At 43.1% G+C, this 21,132-nt stretch overlaps 1 protein-coding gene across 2 annotated transcripts in view; it reads left to right on the forward strand.

Annotated features, from left to right (window-relative positions):
* Positions 1-351: 351 nt before the first annotated feature.
* Positions 352-21,132, forward strand: part of rorca (RAR-related orphan receptor C a) — a 21,661-nt gene continuing 880 nt past the window's right edge. Inside the window, exons 1-10 of one of the 2 annotated variants that reach the window (XM_017467438.3) lie at positions 352-754; positions 10,798-10,883; positions 11,798-11,939; positions 12,774-13,181; positions 13,660-13,781; positions 13,992-14,124; positions 14,915-15,022; positions 15,439-15,549; positions 17,175-17,287; positions 17,432-21,132. The exon at positions 17,432-21,132 is cut by the window's right edge and continues 880 nt beyond it. In XM_017467438.3, the coding sequence (XP_017322927.1) occupies positions 748-754; positions 10,798-10,883; positions 11,798-11,939; positions 12,774-13,181; positions 13,660-13,781; positions 13,992-14,124; positions 14,915-15,022; positions 15,439-15,549; positions 17,175-17,287; positions 17,432-17,593 (1,392 nt within the window). In that variant the 5' untranslated portion in view covers positions 352-747 and the 3' untranslated portion in view covers positions 17,594-21,132. Of the gene's footprint in view, positions 755-10,797; positions 10,884-11,797; positions 11,940-11,973; positions 12,293-12,773; positions 13,182-13,659; positions 13,782-13,991; positions 14,125-14,914; positions 15,023-15,438; positions 15,550-17,174; positions 17,288-17,431 lie in introns of those variants that run through there. The other variant, XM_053680471.1, reaches the window with a different exon arrangement.

Below are 21,132 nucleotides of genomic sequence, written 5' to 3' on the forward strand. Positions count from 1 at the left end.
CAGAGCCTATTCCCAGGAACACCGGGGTGCAAAGGGTGGAATATCCCGGATAGGAATCCAATCCTTCACAGGCTTGAAAGTGATGTTTATAACATGAAAGAATCTGCTGGGAAACATTTGCTGTTGCTGGGATTTTTTTTTTTTTTTTTTTTTTGTTTTGTTTGTTTTTTTTACGGGGCGTGGCTTTGTGTACATGAACAGGAATGAAAGGTAGAGTCAAGTAAAAAAAAAACAAAAAAAAAAAACAACAACAAACAAACAAAAACCAACAGAAAAAAAAAACTTTCAATGTTTTTGTACTTCCGCTTGAAACCACTAGGACTCCCGGTTTTTACACCTATTGCCCCTTTTAAGGCGCGTGCTCTGAATTGGCTTGAAGGAGAACGAAGGAGGGCCGGACCGGCGGTGCGAGGTCATGTGAGAGTCCACGCGCTGAAAAGTAGGTTAGAGAGAGAGAGAGAGAGAGAGAGAGAGAGAGAGACACACACACACACACACACACACACACATACACACACACCGCAGGGGGAAAGAAGCACCGATACGAGGAATGAAACGGAAATGAACTCCAGCCGCTTCGATCGCTTTCTTGTCTTCTGCGCGCGACTCTCCGGTGAACCTCATGCGGTTTAGTTGCTTTAACGGTTTTAATTTCATCCCATTCCTGCCTCCATATAATGTTCAAATGCCCTGGAGTTTACATCATTATTGACAGATAATATAAAAGAAAAAAGAAAAAAAATCAGCATGAGAGGTGAGTTCAACACACACACACACACACACACACACAAATTGACTTTATATTCAATTTGCTCATACATACATACGCATTTTCTGTAAATAGTTACATACTTTGCTTTGAGATTATTGTTGTTTTTAATACACATTATTCCCTGCAAAGCCGCAGGGAAGTTTTGACAGCCATGAAAGTGACGTTTAACTCAGTGTTTACTCGGACATCTGCTTCAATCCTAATCGTCTCCATGCTCCCTTTATAAGTGCACTACACCCGCTAGCGTTGTACACCCTACCTAGTCCACTCAACGTCTCCTGCGTGGTGATTTGGGATACGGCTTAAGGTTATGTAACTCGAGGGGAACCAGCGTGATTTTTAAAAAATAAATAAATAAATAAATACAGGTGTCTTAAAATGTCTCCTAACTTCATTTTACACAATAGGTCGTGAACACAAGGGTTTATTTGATGATATTTTATCCTAGTTGGTGTTTGGTGTAACCGTAAAACTGCTGTCGTTTAAGATGTATCCGTTAGCTAGCTTAGTTGAGATATTTAGCACTGCCGTGTTGTTCTGACTGAACGGCCGCTTGTTTGTTTATTAATGACAAATATGAAGTCTTGTTGAAAGTGTGTCAGCTTGCAAGGGTGTGTGTGTGTGTGTGTGTGTGTGTGTCGCACAACATGGCGGCAGCAGTGAAGTGTGTCAGCCCGCTGCTCCATTGACCCACTTCTGTCTGTGAGGATTAATCTCACACAGGGAAACTGGGCAAATCGATAAACAAGAGCACACTGTTATCCACTGCTCTGTCTATTCTGAGCACAAAAAATGTTGTGCCGGAAGTGACAAAGCCTCATTGTGGATGGATATTGGAACAAAAAAAAAAAAGAAAAGGAAAAAGTTTTGCACAGAAAATAAGTCGGTCGGAAGAAACAGCGGCCTCTATGGCGGAAGAGTGTTATTACCACCGTGGGTCAATATGACGCGAGCGCAAGGGTCACAGAGTCCACCTCAGTGAGGTGAGGTGATTTCACCGAGCTAGTATACATGGTAATCGGGGGAGGGGGTGGGGTATAAGCCGGATTTACCCTGTGGGATTATCAGCCTCGATTTTGTTGTCACACAGAAATCGCACGTCGTAAAAGACCCATTCAGTGTCGCCGCAAAACCAAGAGATCTCAGACTCATGGGACAGCGACGAATACAATTACAAATGCATATGAATCACATTCGTTAATATAACTTCACCGGCCAGCATGCTCGGGTCCCTTGTACGATGAGTTAGTTGCAAAGCTATCGTGCGTGCTAACGGACAGAAAGAAAGGTCGTTAATACCTCAAGCTCACTTGAAGAATGGACAGTCCAAGGTTTTGTCTTTTCCCCCAGCCACGAACGACTCCAAACTTGTCGTCTTTTCCTTTCAAAAGTGTTTCCGCCCGGCTACTTTCATACAGAGGCCCGACGTTGTTCATATTTCTGCTTGAGCCTGGATTGCGCCGATGAATCGTAGGTCTATCGTTAGAGGATCTTCACCCTATAACCTGACTTGGAGAACACACGTTCACACACAGTCTGATATCGGATTTAACCAAGATTTTTATTGGCATCGTGTCGTACGGTGTGACGAGTAACAGTCGTAAACTTTCGCCAAGGTGAATCCTTTGAACTTCAAAGTGTCGTAGCTAATTTGCACAGAAGAGAGAGAATCTCAATTCAGGTGTCGGTTGATGTCGCGTGCAGACGTCTTGGCTATGAGACATGCATGTACAGTATCGACTCTAGAAAATGAGCTGTCGTGTCGCCACTTGCTAGCGTGAATTGAGAATGTGAAAGCAAACTTCAGACACGACACGTCTTGGCTGAGTTTCCACGTACTCCCGTCCATGTTGAATTACCGCACTTATATTCGAGGACATGAAACTGTAGCTGCACAGAACCGTCTTGGACGCTTGTATACGTTTCGGTAGCCTCGAGGAGCTCGTGTAACTGTCCATCAGAGTGAGAATCTTAATCTTCGATAGTCGGAGTTGTCGTTTCCAACAAAACGACTCCAGATTCCAGTGAACAAGTCATTTTCACCAGCCAGTATTTCAGCACCGATGATAATGCTACTGATTTATTTAGAACCTTTTCAAAAACCATGGATATCCACCCCCCCCCACCCCCCCCCCCCCCACCCCAAAGTTAATAACAAAAGCAGTACAACCTGAGACAAATGTAAACCAAACCTTGATCTTTATTAAATATTAACGCCTTTCTATATGGCTGCGTGATTAAGGATCTGGGCTACTGATTGGAAGGTTCCGAGTTCAAATCCCAGCATGCTCCTTGAGTGAGGAACTTAACCTTCAAGTACTTGGTTGTATGCTCTTTGGATCAAAGCATCACTCAGACGAAATCAATAAATGTAAACTTAACTTAACTACTACTAGCTAGACAAAATCGTTTTCAACATTCCTGTGTCTTTTCCCGTTGAAACTCCAAATGTTTTTTTGTTTTTTTTTCTCCATTCGGCCTGACCACTCCTTAACAAAAACAAAAGGCCATCTGTAATGCTTTAATTATTTTACATAATTATTCAAGCTTCACATTTATAAACCAGTTCTTGGTCAGGCACATTTCTTTCTGAGAGGATTGTGGATATTATAGGTATTACGACATTAAGCAGACTGATAGCAAATATGTTAAAATATATATATAAAAAAAAAATTTTATGTTGTTTTTATTTTTGTCTTGTTCCAGTTTAAATCGTTTATTTTCATCAAATATTTTACAGAGTTTTTTTTTTATGCGAGTTCTCTGGTTTGCAGGCGATTTTAAAATCTATCTAGTTAGTTATGAATTTCGAGAGTTAAGAAACGCCCGAGGTTTCAGTATGTAATTAAACTAGGCAGTGTTTGGGATTGCGATGATAATTGTACATCAATTTTCTATCTTTCTAGCTAGTGCAGGAGTTAAGAAACGCCCGACGTCTCAGTATGTAATTAAACTAGGCAGTGTTTGTGCTTGGGACCGAGCTGATAATTGTAATAAATATGTTCTTATAGCCGCATTGTTCTGAGCGGTTTGGTCTTGAGCAGTGTTCCGTGTGTAATTGGACTAAACCATTCTGCTCCTTCTTCTCTTTTACAAACCCACGCTTAAGGACAAAGGGCTCGACTTAAAGATACGGGCCCCTGTGTTAATGTTTTATGAGCGAGTACAGCGTGGACGGATACCGACTCGTCCTCGGGCCGCCTGGGGCTCGGCTGCCGCTCTTCCTCCCTCGTCTCGCCACCGTCATGGTTGGTCCCGGTGAACAGATTAGACATTTTAAGGTGTGGGTTGCTATGAGCAATTCATGTTGTGATCGAAATGAACAAATTTCAGAGCATCGCGGTTTTTCCCGTTCTCGGAGGACGACCCGCGAGACGATCAGTTACACAAACCGCCAGAGCTGTTGGGAGTATCCTAGTAGAAATATCTCGCATATACGAAACAAAGTGCCTCACTTACAAACGATGCGTACGGTCGATTTGTAAAGTCGTTATTTGTACCCGTGTCCCACGTTTCACTCTCGACGTATACCGTCACACTGTCGCACTAGCGATGCCCGTGTAGCGACCCTTCCTAACCAACGCTTCCCGTGCTCGTAGTTAGATTCTTGTTTATATATGAAAAAAATTGTGTGCAGATTCTCTCTCTACAAGCCTAAATAGGTTTAGAACAGAAATAAATACCTTGACATATTAATAAAGTAAAAGCTTATGTATAGATAATAACTAGAAAGAAACACCTGAAATGAGTAATAAGTAAAACACGACCATTAAAAAATATTTTAGTGACGCTCGTTTTTTTTTCTTTCTTTTTAGCTTGCGGCGTCTAATTAAACACCAACACACATCCAGAGCTTTAATTCAGTCCTGTTACTTATACTGAAGCGCGATTTCATCCCCGTGTGCATATTTAATGAGGAGCAGTGGTGTCATTCCACCGTCTTACTTTACCAGCTCCGGTGCTACTACAGGTTTAATCAGTCCCATGCTAAAATATGTAGAGGACGATCTTAAGGATTACATGCCATCGCTTTGTTTGATCAAACTTAGTCTGAACTGGAGAGCTGAATGAGTTACTCCCACAGTCACGTCCAATTATGAGGCATTATATAGTCTCTTTAGTATGATATGTACTGTTTGTTTGTTTATTTCGAAGAGGAATCTGGAGGGACAAGGTCAGTTAGCGCTGCTTAGCAGGTGAAGCTGTAACAAGGAAACTGGGGTTTAAAAAAAACAAAAACATTTTAATTATGCAAAGACAAAACATCGAGGCAGAAAACACGAGCGTTCGTGGACTACAAAGCGAGCTTGAATTACATTCATCTTTAAGGCTAGTAAAAAATTTTTTACATATCACGACACGTAACCCGAAAAAATGTATCAAACCTCACAGTTTTACATCCATTCCTGTTAAATAATCTTTTCTGCCAGCTTGTAAAACCATCGTGCTAATCATTCAGAGCTGCTAGTGTTCACCAATCTGTATTATGAGCCGTGAAAAAAGGCGTGGGGAGGATTAAAAAAGGACTTTCAGACAGGCCAAGCTGAAGTTTATTTATTCACTTTTATTTTTCGATAATATATTTTTTTTCTAGCGTGCTAACTTTATTGCACATGTCCAAAACAAAGCTAGAAAGCTACATTTAGGAACCCAATCAAGGTTCGCTATATAATGTTCGATTTGACTAGCTAATAAAATTGACTAGCTAGCAGTAGAGAATAACCCAAACAAAGGTTAGCTAGATGATGTTTAGAAATTACGTGTCCAAAAAAAATGCAACGTTAGAAGACCCGACATTTGTAGCCAAAACAAGCTAGCTAGATAACAGAGACTATGCCGGACCAAGCTAGCTAAGCAAATGTTGAAGAATAGGCCCAAACATAACATTAAAAATAATCCTCAAGCGTAGATGGATAGATATATTTTTAAACATATATTTTACATATTTAAAAGTGTCCCAAAATAAAGCTGTTTATTTAATGAGCTAACGTTAGAAAATGTCCCAAAGTTAGCGAGCTAAAATGAGAAAAATATCACCACCGTTGTATTTGGAAAAATATTCCAAAATAAAGCTAGCTCTCTAGAGAATATTAGAGAATACCTCAAACAAAGCTAGCCAGCTAACATTAGAAAACATCCCCAAGCATAGCTAGCTGCCCTTTATATTATTTAAAAAAAACAAGTCCTTAAAATCAAGCTAGTTTACTAGCTAACATTAGAAATTATTTCCAAGATTAGCTAGCTAGTCAACTATTTAAAATATTCCCAGCTAGCTAACATTAAAATATGCTGACAGAGCTAGCTAGATGATGTCAGAGACTATGGCCAGGTGTAGCTAGCTAGCTAGGTACTAGTAGAAAATGTCCCAGGATAAAGCTAGCTAGTTATTTTGTGAGGAAAAGTGTTATGCTAGCTGGCTAGATAGCTGAATGTCTCAGTGCAGCTAGTCACACTCTGCTCCTATTATTTATCCTAGCATGGTGTACACAGTGTACAGATCTCAGCCCCTCGGTGTTAGCAATGCTTTAGCTCTCTGTACTCTGATGTGAATACACAGTGATAGTAAATAAGACCTTCTGGGTTTCTGCCAGGCTCGTTCACATGTTTTTGCTGTTTTTTTTATTTTTAAAGAAAGAACTGGATGTTCAGCACTGACACACTGATTACATGCAGAGGGAGAGAGAGAGAGAGAGGCGTGGAGATAAGGAGTGTAAGATTACTTACAGCTTCTCTGCTGATAAACACAAACCCTAATAAATCGCGCCTTAATTAGCTCTCGGTGGTGACCACGGCCGTGCCGAACGCACCGAATCGAATGAATCTTCCCTCCCGTGGTTGTGACTGAACAAAGCCTGACGCAGATTCAACGTGAGCGCTTTATTGAAAGCTCACTGGAGAGACTCGGGTCCAAATCTTTATCCCTGACCAAGTGAATACGAGTTTACTAAAGTTCAGATTCCTTTAAGACTGTCGCAAATTATATCGAGCTGAATATGCAAATATTTATATCGATGTAATTATGTCTGAGGGCGTGTTTTATTTATTTATTTATTTATTTATTTATATTTATTTTTTAACACTTGGTCAGAATATTCGAGACCGCACACAGGACAGGTTCTGGGATCGTTTGGGGGCGGTGCTTATAATCGCTTCGGCGTTGGCGTTCACGATGAACTTCTTCCGAACTGTGGCTCGGTTACACAATTCAGTAGGTCACTTTTATCATAAGTGTAAACATGCTGTAGATTTTTCCATTGTTGTCGGCTCCGTTCTTGAGTTTCTACACACAAAATCCACCCGTTTTTTTGTTTTTTTTTAACTCTACGGCAATTCCCCCACCCCCGCCGTGTCAAAAATGGCTTCCTATTCAGTATAAACGCTCTGTACATAGGATATAACACATAACAGCTTTGTAGTCTTCGTGCAGTGCGCTATTCTGTATTAATCAGTATGTACAGGATCTCGTGGAGGTTTTTTTTTTTTTTGTGGCTTTTTCTTCCTTTCTTTCGGAAAACCGCTCGAATCGGCGAAATCGCGGTCGCACGGAAATGTTCTGCGCGCGCTTTCGCGGTGACGCTTGTTGATAAACGAGACCTTTTAACTGTACCCGTGTTCGACGCACGTGAGCCGCAGAGCGCTTCGGCTGAACGCCCGATGCGACGACGCGTTTCGCGTGACGCGTCTTGGTCCGAATCTGTAGAAGATCTGCGGTAATTTATTTTTTTTGTTTAAATGGCAGGCTCCTCGGAATACCGTGGAGTCTCCTTGATTTTTGCGTTAATTTCTACGATCGCAAAAAATCGCCAAATCCTGGAGGGACCGATTACTATTTAGTTTAGGAGTGCCACAGAAAAAGAAAACTCAAACGTGTCTCTTTTGTCCATTTTAAACAGTACTTGGCTAGTTACTTGGCCAAATTAAATTATTATTATTATTATTAGTAGAATTTCTTCTTCTTCTCTTATTCTTCTTATTATTATTACATTACCTGATAATGTGCTTAAAGAGATGCTGGACATTTTTTTTTTTTCTATATTCTTTAAAACTATTAGTCCAAGTTTCACTAATCAAAATGCATTTTGTTTGCTAGATGGATTTTTAAAACTTTTTAAACCGAGCCCAGGCTGTCATTAGAGCGTGTATAAAGTCACGTATAACCATAATATCCACTGAAATGTGAAGATGAAGAGGTAAAACGGTGCACGGAAAGCCGTCTCGTCTGCTAGGGCGCGTTACAGAATTAGCGTGTCGTCGCAGAGCTTCGGTATTACATAACCGTGTGCTTAAACCGGTAACACCAGGGTGCCAGAAATAGGAGCGCTTTTTTTTTTTTTCTTCCCTCCACTTTAACCACCGAGCAATGCGAGTCTTTAAACCAAACGGTGTAGACACAAGGAAACGGGTTGGACAGATTAACATAACTGTGAGCGCCCTAGAGCGGTGTGTCTTCTAGGGAAAACCCTCCGAGGCCCGGTTCCGACATCGCGGCTCGTCTCGGCCGTGTCGCCGTGGCTTAAAAATAGTTTTACGAGTACGTGTTCCTGATGTACTGTCACGAGTCACGAGCTAGCGTGAGTTATTAGGACTCTTTAAGAACGTGCTGGAGGGAGACGGGGCCTCGTCTCCGGTAGGGTTTGGATCGGTTTGTGAAATACGCTGTCGGGCCGGACGATACGACGGGCGCCGCGATATCGATATCCGAGTGTATCGTCAGCGCTTCTACGACGTCGCAGGTTTATATTAAGGTACTAATACGACACGTTCCGGTATGGTTTCTCTAGTAGCGGCTCATGCACAGGGCGGACGCTGCACGTCAACGGATTTGGGGGGGAAAAACGCGTGTAAGGGTCGATGTGGTGACGTTTTCCGCAGGGAGCCGTTTACTTTTTTTAACATTTATAGAAGGAGTCTCCGGCGTCAGCGCTTTGGTAAAGCTCTGACTTTTACCTTTTCTGACATCAGAAACTTTCATAGGCGTTCCGCATCATTACATGTAACTATAAATGGACAAAAAAAAAAAAAAAGAGTGTCGGCATTCTTAGGATCGGCAACCGTGTTGCGTCTGACGTTCACAACCGATTTGAAACGTTGAGAACGAATGGAGATGGCGTCGAAATGACGCCCCTCGCTTGCACCGGTTGGAAAACGTGTCGGTAGACGCGGCTTCGCTCGCGACGTGTCCGTCATCCCGACCGATCGGAGGCTGATTGTTTCCGAGAGTGCTCGTTCGAAGGGAAGGGGTGGGACAAAACGGGGAGAAACTCATCACTACAGTTGCTATGGTGACCGTCCTCTCCCGTTGCGTGGAAGTAGCCAGCTAGGGCTTATGTAACAGCAGGAAGGAGGACAGAAGAAGAAAGGAGAACGTTTGACATCACCGGGACTTGTTTTTTTTTTTATTAATCTTCACTCTATCTTTTTTGTTGTAACCCTTTTGTACACGCGTACGCTTCGTGTTCTGAATCACGATTCCTCCTTGTGATAATAGGGTTCGAGTGTTTTGTGTTCCAGTGTTTGTCCGGTGACCCCCGGATATTCAGCGCCCCGCCTCCTCCCTCAAATCATAATAAACTAGGCCTTATCTAACAGCTTGCGTCATCACACACACACACACGCTATCAGGACGAGTCTGTGTTGCTCTGCTCTGCTGTAACATAGTCCCTCTCTCTCGTGGCTTCCGGAAAGTGCAGCGAAGGAAACTTTATAACGCCACTCGTCCTCGTGACCTGCTCTCGCGGGACAGAGAGGACTCCGGCGTTTAGATAAGCAGCAGGACCGTAGAACGCCGCGTCTCTGGTGGCTTTTAAAACGTCGCCTTGGGCTACATCATCGCATGCGATGGCGTACCGTTCCCGTTCTTTGTTCCGATTATATTTCCGGGAACACGCTCTGTCCACCCCGCTGCAACAGAGACTCTCTTCGTTCACACCTGATCAGAATCTGCGGATTAGAACGCGTCAGATACGACGATTAAACGTCTAACGGTTTAGTAGTTCACAGTTTCGTCTCTGCTTTCTCGGTGTCGTTTTTTTTTTCTTTCCCTCCCTCCCTCCCTCCTCCAAAGCCGCGCCGAACATATCCTTCCTACGTACGGCATGGCGCACGATCGCCTTGTCGTCCTTAAGAAGTGCGTTATTTACTCAACAGGATGCTCTCTGAGACACAAAAACCCACACAGACCTGAAATACTCTTTATGTACATCAAGCATTTCCTTGAAGTGGGTCGGCGCTCACCGTTACACAGTCACGTGAACCGAAAGGTGGTTTTTTTTTTCTTTTTTTTTCGTTCGTTCTTTTTTCTTCTTCTTCCCCCCCTCTTTACCCGTAACTACCCAAAGAGCACATTGTAGAACACGAGAAACGATTGCACGGTACCTCACGTCCATCGGCGCTTGAATCGCTAGCTGAATTGCCTAAACGGACCCGTATGACGACTGACCCGATGGGCGTGGCTTAATATTTTAATCGGCTTGTACGACTGACACTCGGCGGTTTTCGACCCTACGTGCGCTAACTTGCCCGGCTCTAGAATTAACGCGGCAGCGACTCACGGACGCTTTGTCGGCGGGACAGACGGCATCGTCTTAGCCCCGCCCACTTCAGTTTGAAAAAGGAAACGAGTGAACTGCGGTGAGAGAGCGATTTGACTCCGAATCGAGACGGATGATTCGCGTGCGAGCGTTCGCTTTGAATACGCTTTCCGGAATATTCGAATCGTCTCGGAGACGGACGTAGGACGGACGCTCGGTACGCGAGCGAAGGAACGAAGCGGGGATGGAGTTTAAACTGTAGGTAAAACCGGAACATTAAGCGTAGCGTTATGTCTCTGTTCTGTGATTCAAATGCAGCGTGACGTGCTGGTGAACAAAATGAAAGAGATACGAGGACACAGGAGATCGCACTCCGGTACACGCGGTGTATATGACCACAAATATGTTTCAGGAACTCTGATTTTGTTTGTGAGGAACCTCTCTCGCTCTCGCTCTCACTCTCGCTCTCGCTCTCTCTCGCTCTCTCTCTCTCAGCTCAAATCGAGGTGATCCCCTGTAAGATCTGCGGGGACAAATCATCAGGGATCCATTATGGCGTGATCACATGTGAAGGATGTAAGGTAAGGTAGATTCATGCATTCAAAATAAACAAACAAACAAATAAATAAATCAGCACACCTCTCTCTCTCTCTCTCTCTCTCTCTCTCTCTCTCTCTCTCTCTCATCTGTATAAATGATACTGTCAGTAATGAAATAAATACGGATACAGTGTGATCGCTTGCTGCTTTGAAACATTATTATTATATTCATCCGTCGTGAAAGATCCGGAATTAAATGTATTCCCATCAACGCTGTAAGAAAGAATTTTCATATATCCAAAGGCAAAAAGTCCATTTTCTAACGTGTCTGTTTTTACTCACCTGACAGTTTTAAAAAATAATAATAATAATAATCATTTCCTGAACGTTTTTGGATAAATAACCTGTATGTATACATTATATATATATATATATATATATGTGTGTATGTATATATATATATATATATATATATATATGTATGTATGTATGTATGTATGTATGTATGTATGTATGTATGTATGTATGTATGTATGTATGTATATATATGTATGTGTGTGTGTGTGTGTGTGTGTGTATATATATATATATATATATATATATATATATATTATGTATGTATGTATATATATGTATATGTGTGTGTGTGTGTATATATATATATATATATATATATATATATATATATATATATATATATATATATATGTGTGTATATAATATCCGATCCTATTATTTTGCGATTTGCTGTAGATACATGTAGAATGTATACGTCTACGAAATATATTTCTTTTTAAGATATAAGTAATTATACCGGGGTCACGTCAGGTGGTCTCCGCGTCGTGCGTTAAAATCGCGTAACGCACATTTCTCACTTCGTTTTTTCCCCCTAAATGTCGGTTATTCGCGCACGATACGATTCACTCCATAATAAATAAAAACAATTTCCCTTGCAGGGTTTTTTCCGCCGCAGTCAGCAGAACAACGCCACGTACTCGTGTTCCCGGCAGAGGAACTGTATGATCGACCGGACGAACAGGAACCGGTGTCAGCACTGCCGGTTACAGAAATGCCTGGCGCTCGGCATGAGCCGCGACGGTGAGACAAAGTCCGCTTGTGTCGGATCATTTTCTCTTGACGGCAGCTCTGACCGCAGGTTTATATTGACACGTTATGGTTTCCATAGCGACAGCCCGTTCACAGGGACTCGTACGGCGGACGCTCCACTTTATAAACGATCTCGTTAGGACGTCTTTGATGCGGCGCGGTCTTCCGCAAGGGGACTGTCGATGGAAGGAGTCTCCAGCGTCGGCGCTGTGGGACGGTCGGAGGTAAAGCCGACGTCTTCGGGACGGAGGGGTTTCTCGTGTGAGGCGGCGAGGTCTTATTAAACGTTAAGCGGGAGAAACGGCTGCTGTGACGTAAGCGAGAACAGGACCCGACTTGCTTCGGTAATGTTCCGCAACATTGGATGTAACTATAAATGGATAAAAAGTAAAGTGTGCTGTTCGGTTTAATCTTTAACCGATACACGCGTGTGATTGTCGGCAGGTTGCCGTGGTATGAGGGGAACGAGACTCTTTTAGACGTGCTGTTATAGAGCGCGGAGTGTTTTATTCCTTACGCCGCTATGACTCTTCCGTTACTAAGATCGCGGTCGTAAATCAACACACTATTATTAACACTTCATAATGAAAATTTTATAAGCAGTGACCATTAAGAAGTCTTGAGTTATATGAATAATAGAGGGTCAGTGATGGGACGGTCTGTGGACATTAGTGACTAGTGTAGGGCTGTGTCCCAAATCACACACTGTGCACTATATTTAACACCGTACACTACGTAGTCGAGAGTCTCGGACGTTAAGGGAACACGCCATCATGCGCTAAAGGACATTTTCTCTCTGTCTCTCTCTCTCTCTCTCTCTCTCAGCGGTGAAGTTTGGCCGCATGTCTAAAAAGCAGCGGGACAGCCTGTACGCTGAGGTACAGAAACATCAGCAGGGTCAGGAGTGCGTCAGCGGCGTCCTGTCCTCCGGCGCCGTGGGCGTGGAGGAACCCGGAGAGAACAGCCACGACGGACACACGCGAACCTGCAGCCGCAGCTCCAGCACGGCCCTCAGCGACCTCGACGACCTCGGAGGCCTGCTGTTCGACCTGCCCCTGACCCCCGAGGACGAGTACTGCGGCCTGGAGCTGCAGGGCAACAGCAGGACGAGCGGAGAAGGGAGCAGCGGAGGTGGCGACCCGTCCTCACACGGCTCCGCGGTCTTAAAACACGAATACCAGCTCCTTCATACGCACTCGCCGCTCAACGAGGGGTTCTCGCTGCTCGAGACAGGTCAGTCTCGCATCCCAGACACAGTCTCCTGCAGCACCCTGTACCTTACTCTTCTGCCACAATACAGAGAACCCACAAAACTCCTGAAGGTGTCGGAAAACTTCCTGTTAAAGCGTCACCTCAGACCGTCACGCTGGAGACTCCTTCCGTAAAAGGAAGATCGTCTTACAAGTCCCTGGGAATGAGCCGTTACCATAGAAACGGCAACATATCACAACGAGCGCATGAATATAAACCCGTGCTGCTGGTGTAGAGAATTAATCAACACCTTCTGACCAATCAGAATTCAACAGCGCCGTGATAGGAAATTCATTTATGACGCATATGATGAGATTTTACGTTTAAGACCCAAATATTTTATTTTAATTTGGTTCATTTTGAAATGTTTCTTTGTTGTTGTGAAAAGGGCTGGATTGTAGGTATCTCTCGTGGTATGTTCATGTGTGTGTGTGTGTGTGTGTGTGTGTGTGTTTTGCAGAACGCATGGCTCAGAGTGTGGTGAAGTCACACGTAGAGACGAGTCAGTACAGTACAGAGGAACTGAAACGGCTTGCGTGGAACCTGTACACGGCCGAGGAAACTCGCACGTACCAGAGCAAGGTACTCGTCCCTTTAAATCTCGAATAATCCGATCGGTTCGTTGAGCGATCGCTAAGGCGTTATAACAGTTCAGGATGAGGTTATGACCTTCCCTGAAACATACCGTGTAAATCCAAAACAGTCAAACTGCACTAAGTGTGAGACGTGTATGACGCACACACACACACACACACACACGCTCACTCGCACTCTGTGTTGGTTCCCGTTCAGCCGATGGAGGCGATGTGGCAGCAGTGCGTGGCGCACCTCACTAACGCCATCCAGTACGTGGTGGAGTTCGCCAAGCGCATCTCCGGCTTCATGGAGCTGTGTCAGAATGACCAGATCATCCTGCTCAAAGCAGGTCAGAGAACACACACACACACACACACACACACACACACACACACACACACACACACACACACACACACACAGTAGTGGATGTAGTAAAAGTTAAGTGTTGCAGAAAGTTTCCATAGAAACAGGACATTTCTCTGGAAAGATCCCTAACGTCAGGTTTCCGTGGAAATGTTGTGTACTAAGCTTAACTTTTCCTACGGCTTCCGTCTGTACTGAAATACACCGCACGACGATTCTTCTTCAGATTGAATCCTGTTCCAGTCCCTAACTTCATTTCCTGCCTTCAATTCGTTGAGCCTTTTCCAGAACGTTTCTTCTGGGCGTTTGTGCGTTTTAAAGCAGGTCGGTTCGTTCCGTTGGCGACTAAACGGTAAACGGTCTGCACTTATACGGTGCTTTTTAAAAATGAAAAAATAAAAACTTGGCGCTTTTACAAAAGCGCTTTACACTGGTTCTCTTACACCCATTCTCTCACACACACACACTCGCACAGCATGCGAGGCGCTAGCTTGCCATCGGGAGCAACTCGGGGTTCCGTGTCTTGCCCAAGGACGCTTCGGCGTGTGGAGTCACGTGGGCTGTGAATCGAACCGCCGACCCTACGATTAGTGGACGACCCGCCCTACCACCTGATCCACAGCCGCCACATGAAGCTCAATAATCCTGTGCATTAGACATTGTGTTTTGAACGGTTGCATTTAAATATGTTTGGATTTGAATCCCTGTGTTCTCTCTCTCTCTCTCTCTCTCTCTCTCTCTCTCTCTCTCTCTCTCTCTCTCGCTCTCCGCAGGATGTCTGAGCGTGTTGCTGATTCAGATGTGTCGAGCCTACAACGCCACGAACCACACGCTGCTCTTCGACGGGAAGTTCGCCAGCGTCCAGCTCTTCAAATCTCTCGGTACGTGGCGTTTGTGTCATTATGGAGCGTTTACGTTTTCGCAGGGTGTGATTCAGGAACGCAGACGCAGATGCCAGCTGGCACGCAGTTTCCACTAATAACTCGATAACTCTCGGGCTATTCTCAAACCTGAATATCCTGTACGAGCTGAGTACACATACTGTATGATTAAAATGTTTTGCATCGCTGCCACCGGGTACAGGTTCATTGGTTTAATTACTATATTTACTCAGAGTGCCAATTAAAAGCACCTTCTTCACGTTCTGTGCGTTTTAGAAGTTTCTACACCTTGTGTTGTGTTGTGTTGTGCTTGACGATCAGCCAACCATGAGCTAGAGCTCGAGAGCCTCTGTGTGCTGGATTATGGGAACACGTTTTTGATCCCCCCCCCCCCCCCCCCCCTCTTCGTCCTGTAGGTTGTGATGACCTGGTGAACGCCGTGTTTGAACTCGCTAAATCGATGAGCCGCCTGCAGCTCACGGAAGAAGAAATGGCTCTGTTCAGCGCCGTCGTCCTGTTCTCCCCAGGTCTTAAATTAAATCCTATATCCAAAATTTCATTTGTACTCCAGCACCCTGATGCTGTCGCATTGCAAAAAATCTACAGTACTTGCACACTATTGTTGTTATTATTAGGGATGTATCGATAAAGGTATTGATACCGGTACAATACCATACTCATTAATAACGTTCCAGTATGAACGTATGTGACGTAGGCCTACGATCCGCCGTAGCACTAATGAACAGATGACACGAAAATGACCGCGATCTGGACGTATTTCACGATTAATGACCAAAGCAGAGAAGACTACACACTGCGTTCCTACAGTACACGTAACCGGATCCTAATGGTGTTTAATAAAGAGCATGAGGACGGTCGACCTGAGCACGCGGAGCAGTATCGGCGAGCGTGTTCATAAAAAAAATAAATAAATTTTTAAAATGCTGTGAATAGCACGCACACGAATGTATTGGCAAGCGCACTCTCTGTTAAAGACAACATTTAAACTGTAAAATCTTTAACATGTGTGTGTGTGTGTGTATGTGTGTGTATGTGTGTATATATATATATATATATATATAGTTGGGCGGTACTTGCCAATAACCGATTAATCAACCGATAGTTTTTAAAATTGATACTGAATGAAAACACTCGAAGTAAAATATTGCTGAACTTTATTACAAAATTAAACAGTACTGACTGTACCATTTTAAATGAAATAAATATTAATAAATATATTAACTGTGAATAAGATATACATCCAAATTGATCCAAAATGTTCAAAAACAGTTCAAATAACACAACATAATTTGTCAGTGATGGTTTTTATTTCGCCTCTAGAGGCCGCTCTCGTACCGTATAACGACAGCGTACCCTTCTCAGCCGCTCCCGTGACGGACGCAAAAACCACCGGTGTGGATTTTTGCCGATAAACCGATACTTAGTCAGTTATCCGTGCCGATTAATCTGCAAAAGCGTTCAGTCCGTCGACCTCTAATATGTACATGTTTTTACATGTACATATATACACATGTATTCGTAACAGTTAACCAAGGTATGTTTCACGTCTGCACTGGTAGCTAGCCAATACAGAACGAAAGCCTATAACCACCATTTTAGTCCAAGGCATCGCACCGTTTCTACATAAAATACTTTCATAACATATTACAAAAGCATAGATCCAAAAAAAACAAACAAAAAAACCTGCATATTCTTATGACAGACTAAGTTTTTCATGCAAGACTTTTTATTTATTTATTTATTTAGAATCAGCAACGCATGGATTGTAGAACTGTGCGCTGTTCTGAGAATGGTCCAAACAATGAAATTAAGAAAATAAATAAAACTGCACAGGTTTAGAGATAAGTGCTGAATTTCAACTATATTTATACATTTCAACTATACTATAAAGGCTGTATTTCAACATATAGGGACAGAATATATTGAATAACCGTAACTAAGTAAACGGCCGCCTCGGTGTATACGTATAGATGTATGTGGACGAGATTGTAGGTGACCTTGACATAGAGATAAAAAATTGTTTAAGACTAGTGACTTTATCAAGCTTATTGACGTGGGAGTCGAGGTTAGGAGATTCGAAGGAGTTGAATGTTTTATGGGATGCGTGTGTTTGTTTGTTTTTTTAAAACAGATCGGCCCTGGCTTACAGACAGACAGCCAGTTCAGAGGCTGCAGGGGAAAGTTTATCAGGCGCTGCAGCGCTGTCTGAACAGAGAGGGCGCCAACGAGCACAAACTCAACAAGGTATGCATAGCCACCATTTTTAAACCTAACAGCATATAACTAAAGATTTACAAAATGTTATCAAAATACTACGACTATGAGTTTAACTGTATAAACGAACAAATCTTTTACATTCTCGCCTCCGTTGTTCCCCCGTATCTTTAGATGCTGGCTAAGCTTCCCGCGATAAAGTCGATCTGCAACCTCCACATCGACAAGCTGGAGTTTTTCCGCCTGCTCCACCCAGAAACAGCCTACAGCTTCCCCCCGCTGTATCGGGAGGTGTTCGGTAGTGAGAGCACCTCCCCCGACTCCACCAAGGGCTAGACGGCGCCAGAGTGTCACTGAAACTGGTGCTCGAGGAGAGAAAGTGAGAAGGATGTAGGGATGAAACGAAGGACTGGTAGACGTGAAGCGTCATTAACAGACCAGCAGCTCACTGACAATCCCGCACACAACACTTTTGGACTCCGAATCCCTCGATCCCTGTCTCTGAGCTCGTTCCTTAACACGTGATGGACAATACAGCCTGAATGAAATTACCCAAGGGGGCTTTTAAAAGAGAACAGCGGTTTGGAGGATCGTTTTTATTTTAAACTGACGAGGGGAAATAAATAAATAAAATCAGATTTAAAAAGTTCAGACGGATACCGGGAAAAATGGCGGCTTATTTGAGTTCGCCTACGTATGTAGAAATGTTCTTGACCTGTGTGAAACTATGCATTACTTGTAGCTACAAATTCTGTCAAAACGATCTGTTCGGTCGGAACAGAACAGATCGGGCTTTCGAAAACTGGCTTAAGTTGGTGACGAGAACAGGATGGACGTAAACGGCTACGCTACATGGCCAACGCTTGCATGCGGCCGTGTTAACGTTGCCGTGGTGACTGCATACATCATCACGCTGGTAACTGCAAGAAAACTGTGATAAAGCACTACCGTCGTTAAATCGGGACGAATTTAATCATACTAGGTTAATATTTATTTGCGTTACGGTTACCAGCGGTTAGCTAGCTAACGGTCAGTTATCAAACTTTTGCGTGACGCATGTCGTATTTTATTTTACGAGCTGTTCGGCACCCTCGTTTAAAAAAAATCCAGTTTAGAAACATGGAAAATCCAGACTGTTGTCTGCTATCATGACATAAAACGCAGCAAAACAACCCTGCAGGAAAGTTTTGGCACCTTTTCTTAACTATTCATTCGCCCGGTCACTTTCGATCCCTCTACAGCGTGTAGGTTAGGATCAGAGCTCGAGTCTCTGGGAGACTCTGTGGGTCACGACCACTTTTTTCTCCCATCCCCCCCCCCCCACCCCTTCCAAATGATTTTTCTGAATGTAGTGGAAATGTAGCACAGCCTTACGAGCAAGAGACAGAATGTATTATTTTAGTTTCTTTTAGGGTTTTATACGCAGGCATGTGAAGGAGTCGGTTGAGGTCTTCATTCTGACCTTTTTTTTTCCTTATTATTTTTTATTTAGAATGAAAAAATGGTTAATTTCTTTTTTTTTCTCCTGGAAAAGCCACTCTCGAATGAAACGCATAGTATTTTGTCATTTTGGTTTTGATTTTCTTGTAATAAAAAAAAGCAAAGTGCCGTATTTTCCAGACAACGTCCTCGTTATCGTTTTTTGCATTAGCCCATTTGTTAGTGGTTTTACGGTATAGGTATATATACGCTTTAGCGAACAAACAAAACTGCATAAAGTGAATCACAAGGATGCCCCCCCCCCCCCCCCCCCCCCCCCGTTTATAAAATATAAACGTATGCTGCCTTTTCACTGCTTCCAACAAAGCTTTCTAGACAGGAACGTGACTGTTATGCATTTACTTCATAATCAATCATATTTTTTAACATAGACGCTAGCTAGCTCATGTTACACAATTAGCAATGCGGCAATACCGCGACTAGCTAGACACAAACAACATTCAAGTTGTCATCAAGAAATCGTATGTTCGTCAAAACTATTTACATGAAGAGAATTAAACAATTTTATCATTTCACGTTTTTATTTAGGTTACAGAATTTAATAAGCTTGTGCCATGTTCATCTCTAGCTACTGAAATTTAAACGCAATACGAAAGTCGCTAGGAGGTGAATTCAGACCGTCGTATCCAGACGTCGCGTGCAGTGAAAAGGCGGAATTACGGATATTATAGGGGAATGAGAGGAAACAATATGGTTACTACAATAATAATAATAATAATAATAATAATAATCATAATAATCATAATAATCATAATAATGGAAGAAAATATATGAACTGGACTGCTCCAGTAGGGGGCGCTGAAGTATCATTTTAACGTTAAAATAAAAATGCCTGCAACAGTAGTATGACGTGGGTTAGGGTTAACCCTAAGACAGAATTTTGTAGCGTGTCTTGTCTGGAAAATACAGTGGTATGAAGTATTATAATAATAATAATAATAATAATAATATAAATTCTGACTCAAGCTGACCAGCTGAGACACTGCTTTCTTTTTTGTTGTTTATTTTAAAAGCAGGTAAATAGCACTTACAGATCTTACACCCCCACAAATGAGCAAAGTTAGTACACCCTCTCACCCTTAGGCTAGGTGATATTCAAGTTCATGCTTGCGTGCGCTTTCTCACACACACATTCAAACACACCAGCTTTCACCGGGTCTTTCCCTCACACTGCTGTTCTCTCAGCTCAGTAGATCCCCCCCCCCGCTACGGCTCACTATCGTTTAACGCGCTCTGCCTCCGAGTGTGCATTTGAAGCACATACTGTATGTTACAGACTACAAGTCACACTTTGGTCTGACACGACGTGAAATGGAACTGACGCACAGGCCGAAGGGAGATGTGCTGTATTAGCCCGATGATCAGCTGCTTATTTTTAAATAAAAATGGAGCCATGTTGTATTTCCAAACGTATTATTTATTCACAACAGAAGATGGCGCTACAGTAAGGCTAAAGAGCCAAATTGGGCCTGCTTACTGCTCGTAGGTTAAATGTGTTACAGAATGTGAGTCTTTAATTCAGGCTTATTGCTGCCTGAAGACTTGTATTTTAATACAAATAAAAATTTAATTATAAGCTAACCTTTTATGTGAGGATGATGATACGGTAAATCGGTCCGTACAGGATTTTGTTGTTTTTTTTTGCGATTATTGCGGCCAGAAATGCTTGATTATCGCTGCGGCTTTTTCCAAAATTTGCGATGAATCTTACTGAGTTTTTTGTGCTTGTTTTGCGGAAAACTACTCGAATTGGCGAAATCGCAATCGCGCAGAATCGTTCTGCATGGTCCTTCGCAGTGATTGTTGGTAAACGAGACCTTTCAGCTGTACTCATGTTCGACGCACGTGACTCGTCGAGGGCTTCGGCTGAACGCGCGTCGTGATGCAGTCACTTCTCGCGTCTCGGCCCAAACCCGAGGAAAACCTGCAGTAATTTTGATCTATTGCGAGCTCCGAATATTGCGGCGTTTGCTCGCGCGTTCATTTCGGTGATTGCAAAATCGCAAAATCCTGGAAGGACTATGAGTGATTTGGCATTGTCAACATTGGCCGTGTGAGAAAATCCACGTTACTGAAATAAACGTGAATTTGAAGTTCAGATTGGACTACAAAAACATTTACACACAGTTTTATTAAATGAGGCCCATTGTGTGTGGTCACTTGTTCGGTATGTTATATAGCCATATCTTGGGCTTATGTAACTCGTTACATAAATCTAGTACAGAACGTTTTTTTCCCCCTCAATAGCGACATGCGAAAAGACTGTTTTCATCGTCCCGGCCGTCGACACTTGCTTCACGTGTCGTGTTTTTCCTGCACTGCTGGAATAGCAGTCGTCTCAACCTAGAGTTACTGGTTTCTTCATGGTTTTCTAA

The sequence above is a fragment of the Ictalurus punctatus genome, chromosome 5, assembly GCF_001660625.3.
Source record: "Ictalurus punctatus breed USDA103 chromosome 5, Coco_2.0, whole genome shotgun sequence".
In the NCBI taxonomy this organism is placed as follows: Eukaryota; Metazoa; Chordata; class Actinopteri; order Siluriformes; family Ictaluridae; genus Ictalurus; species Ictalurus punctatus.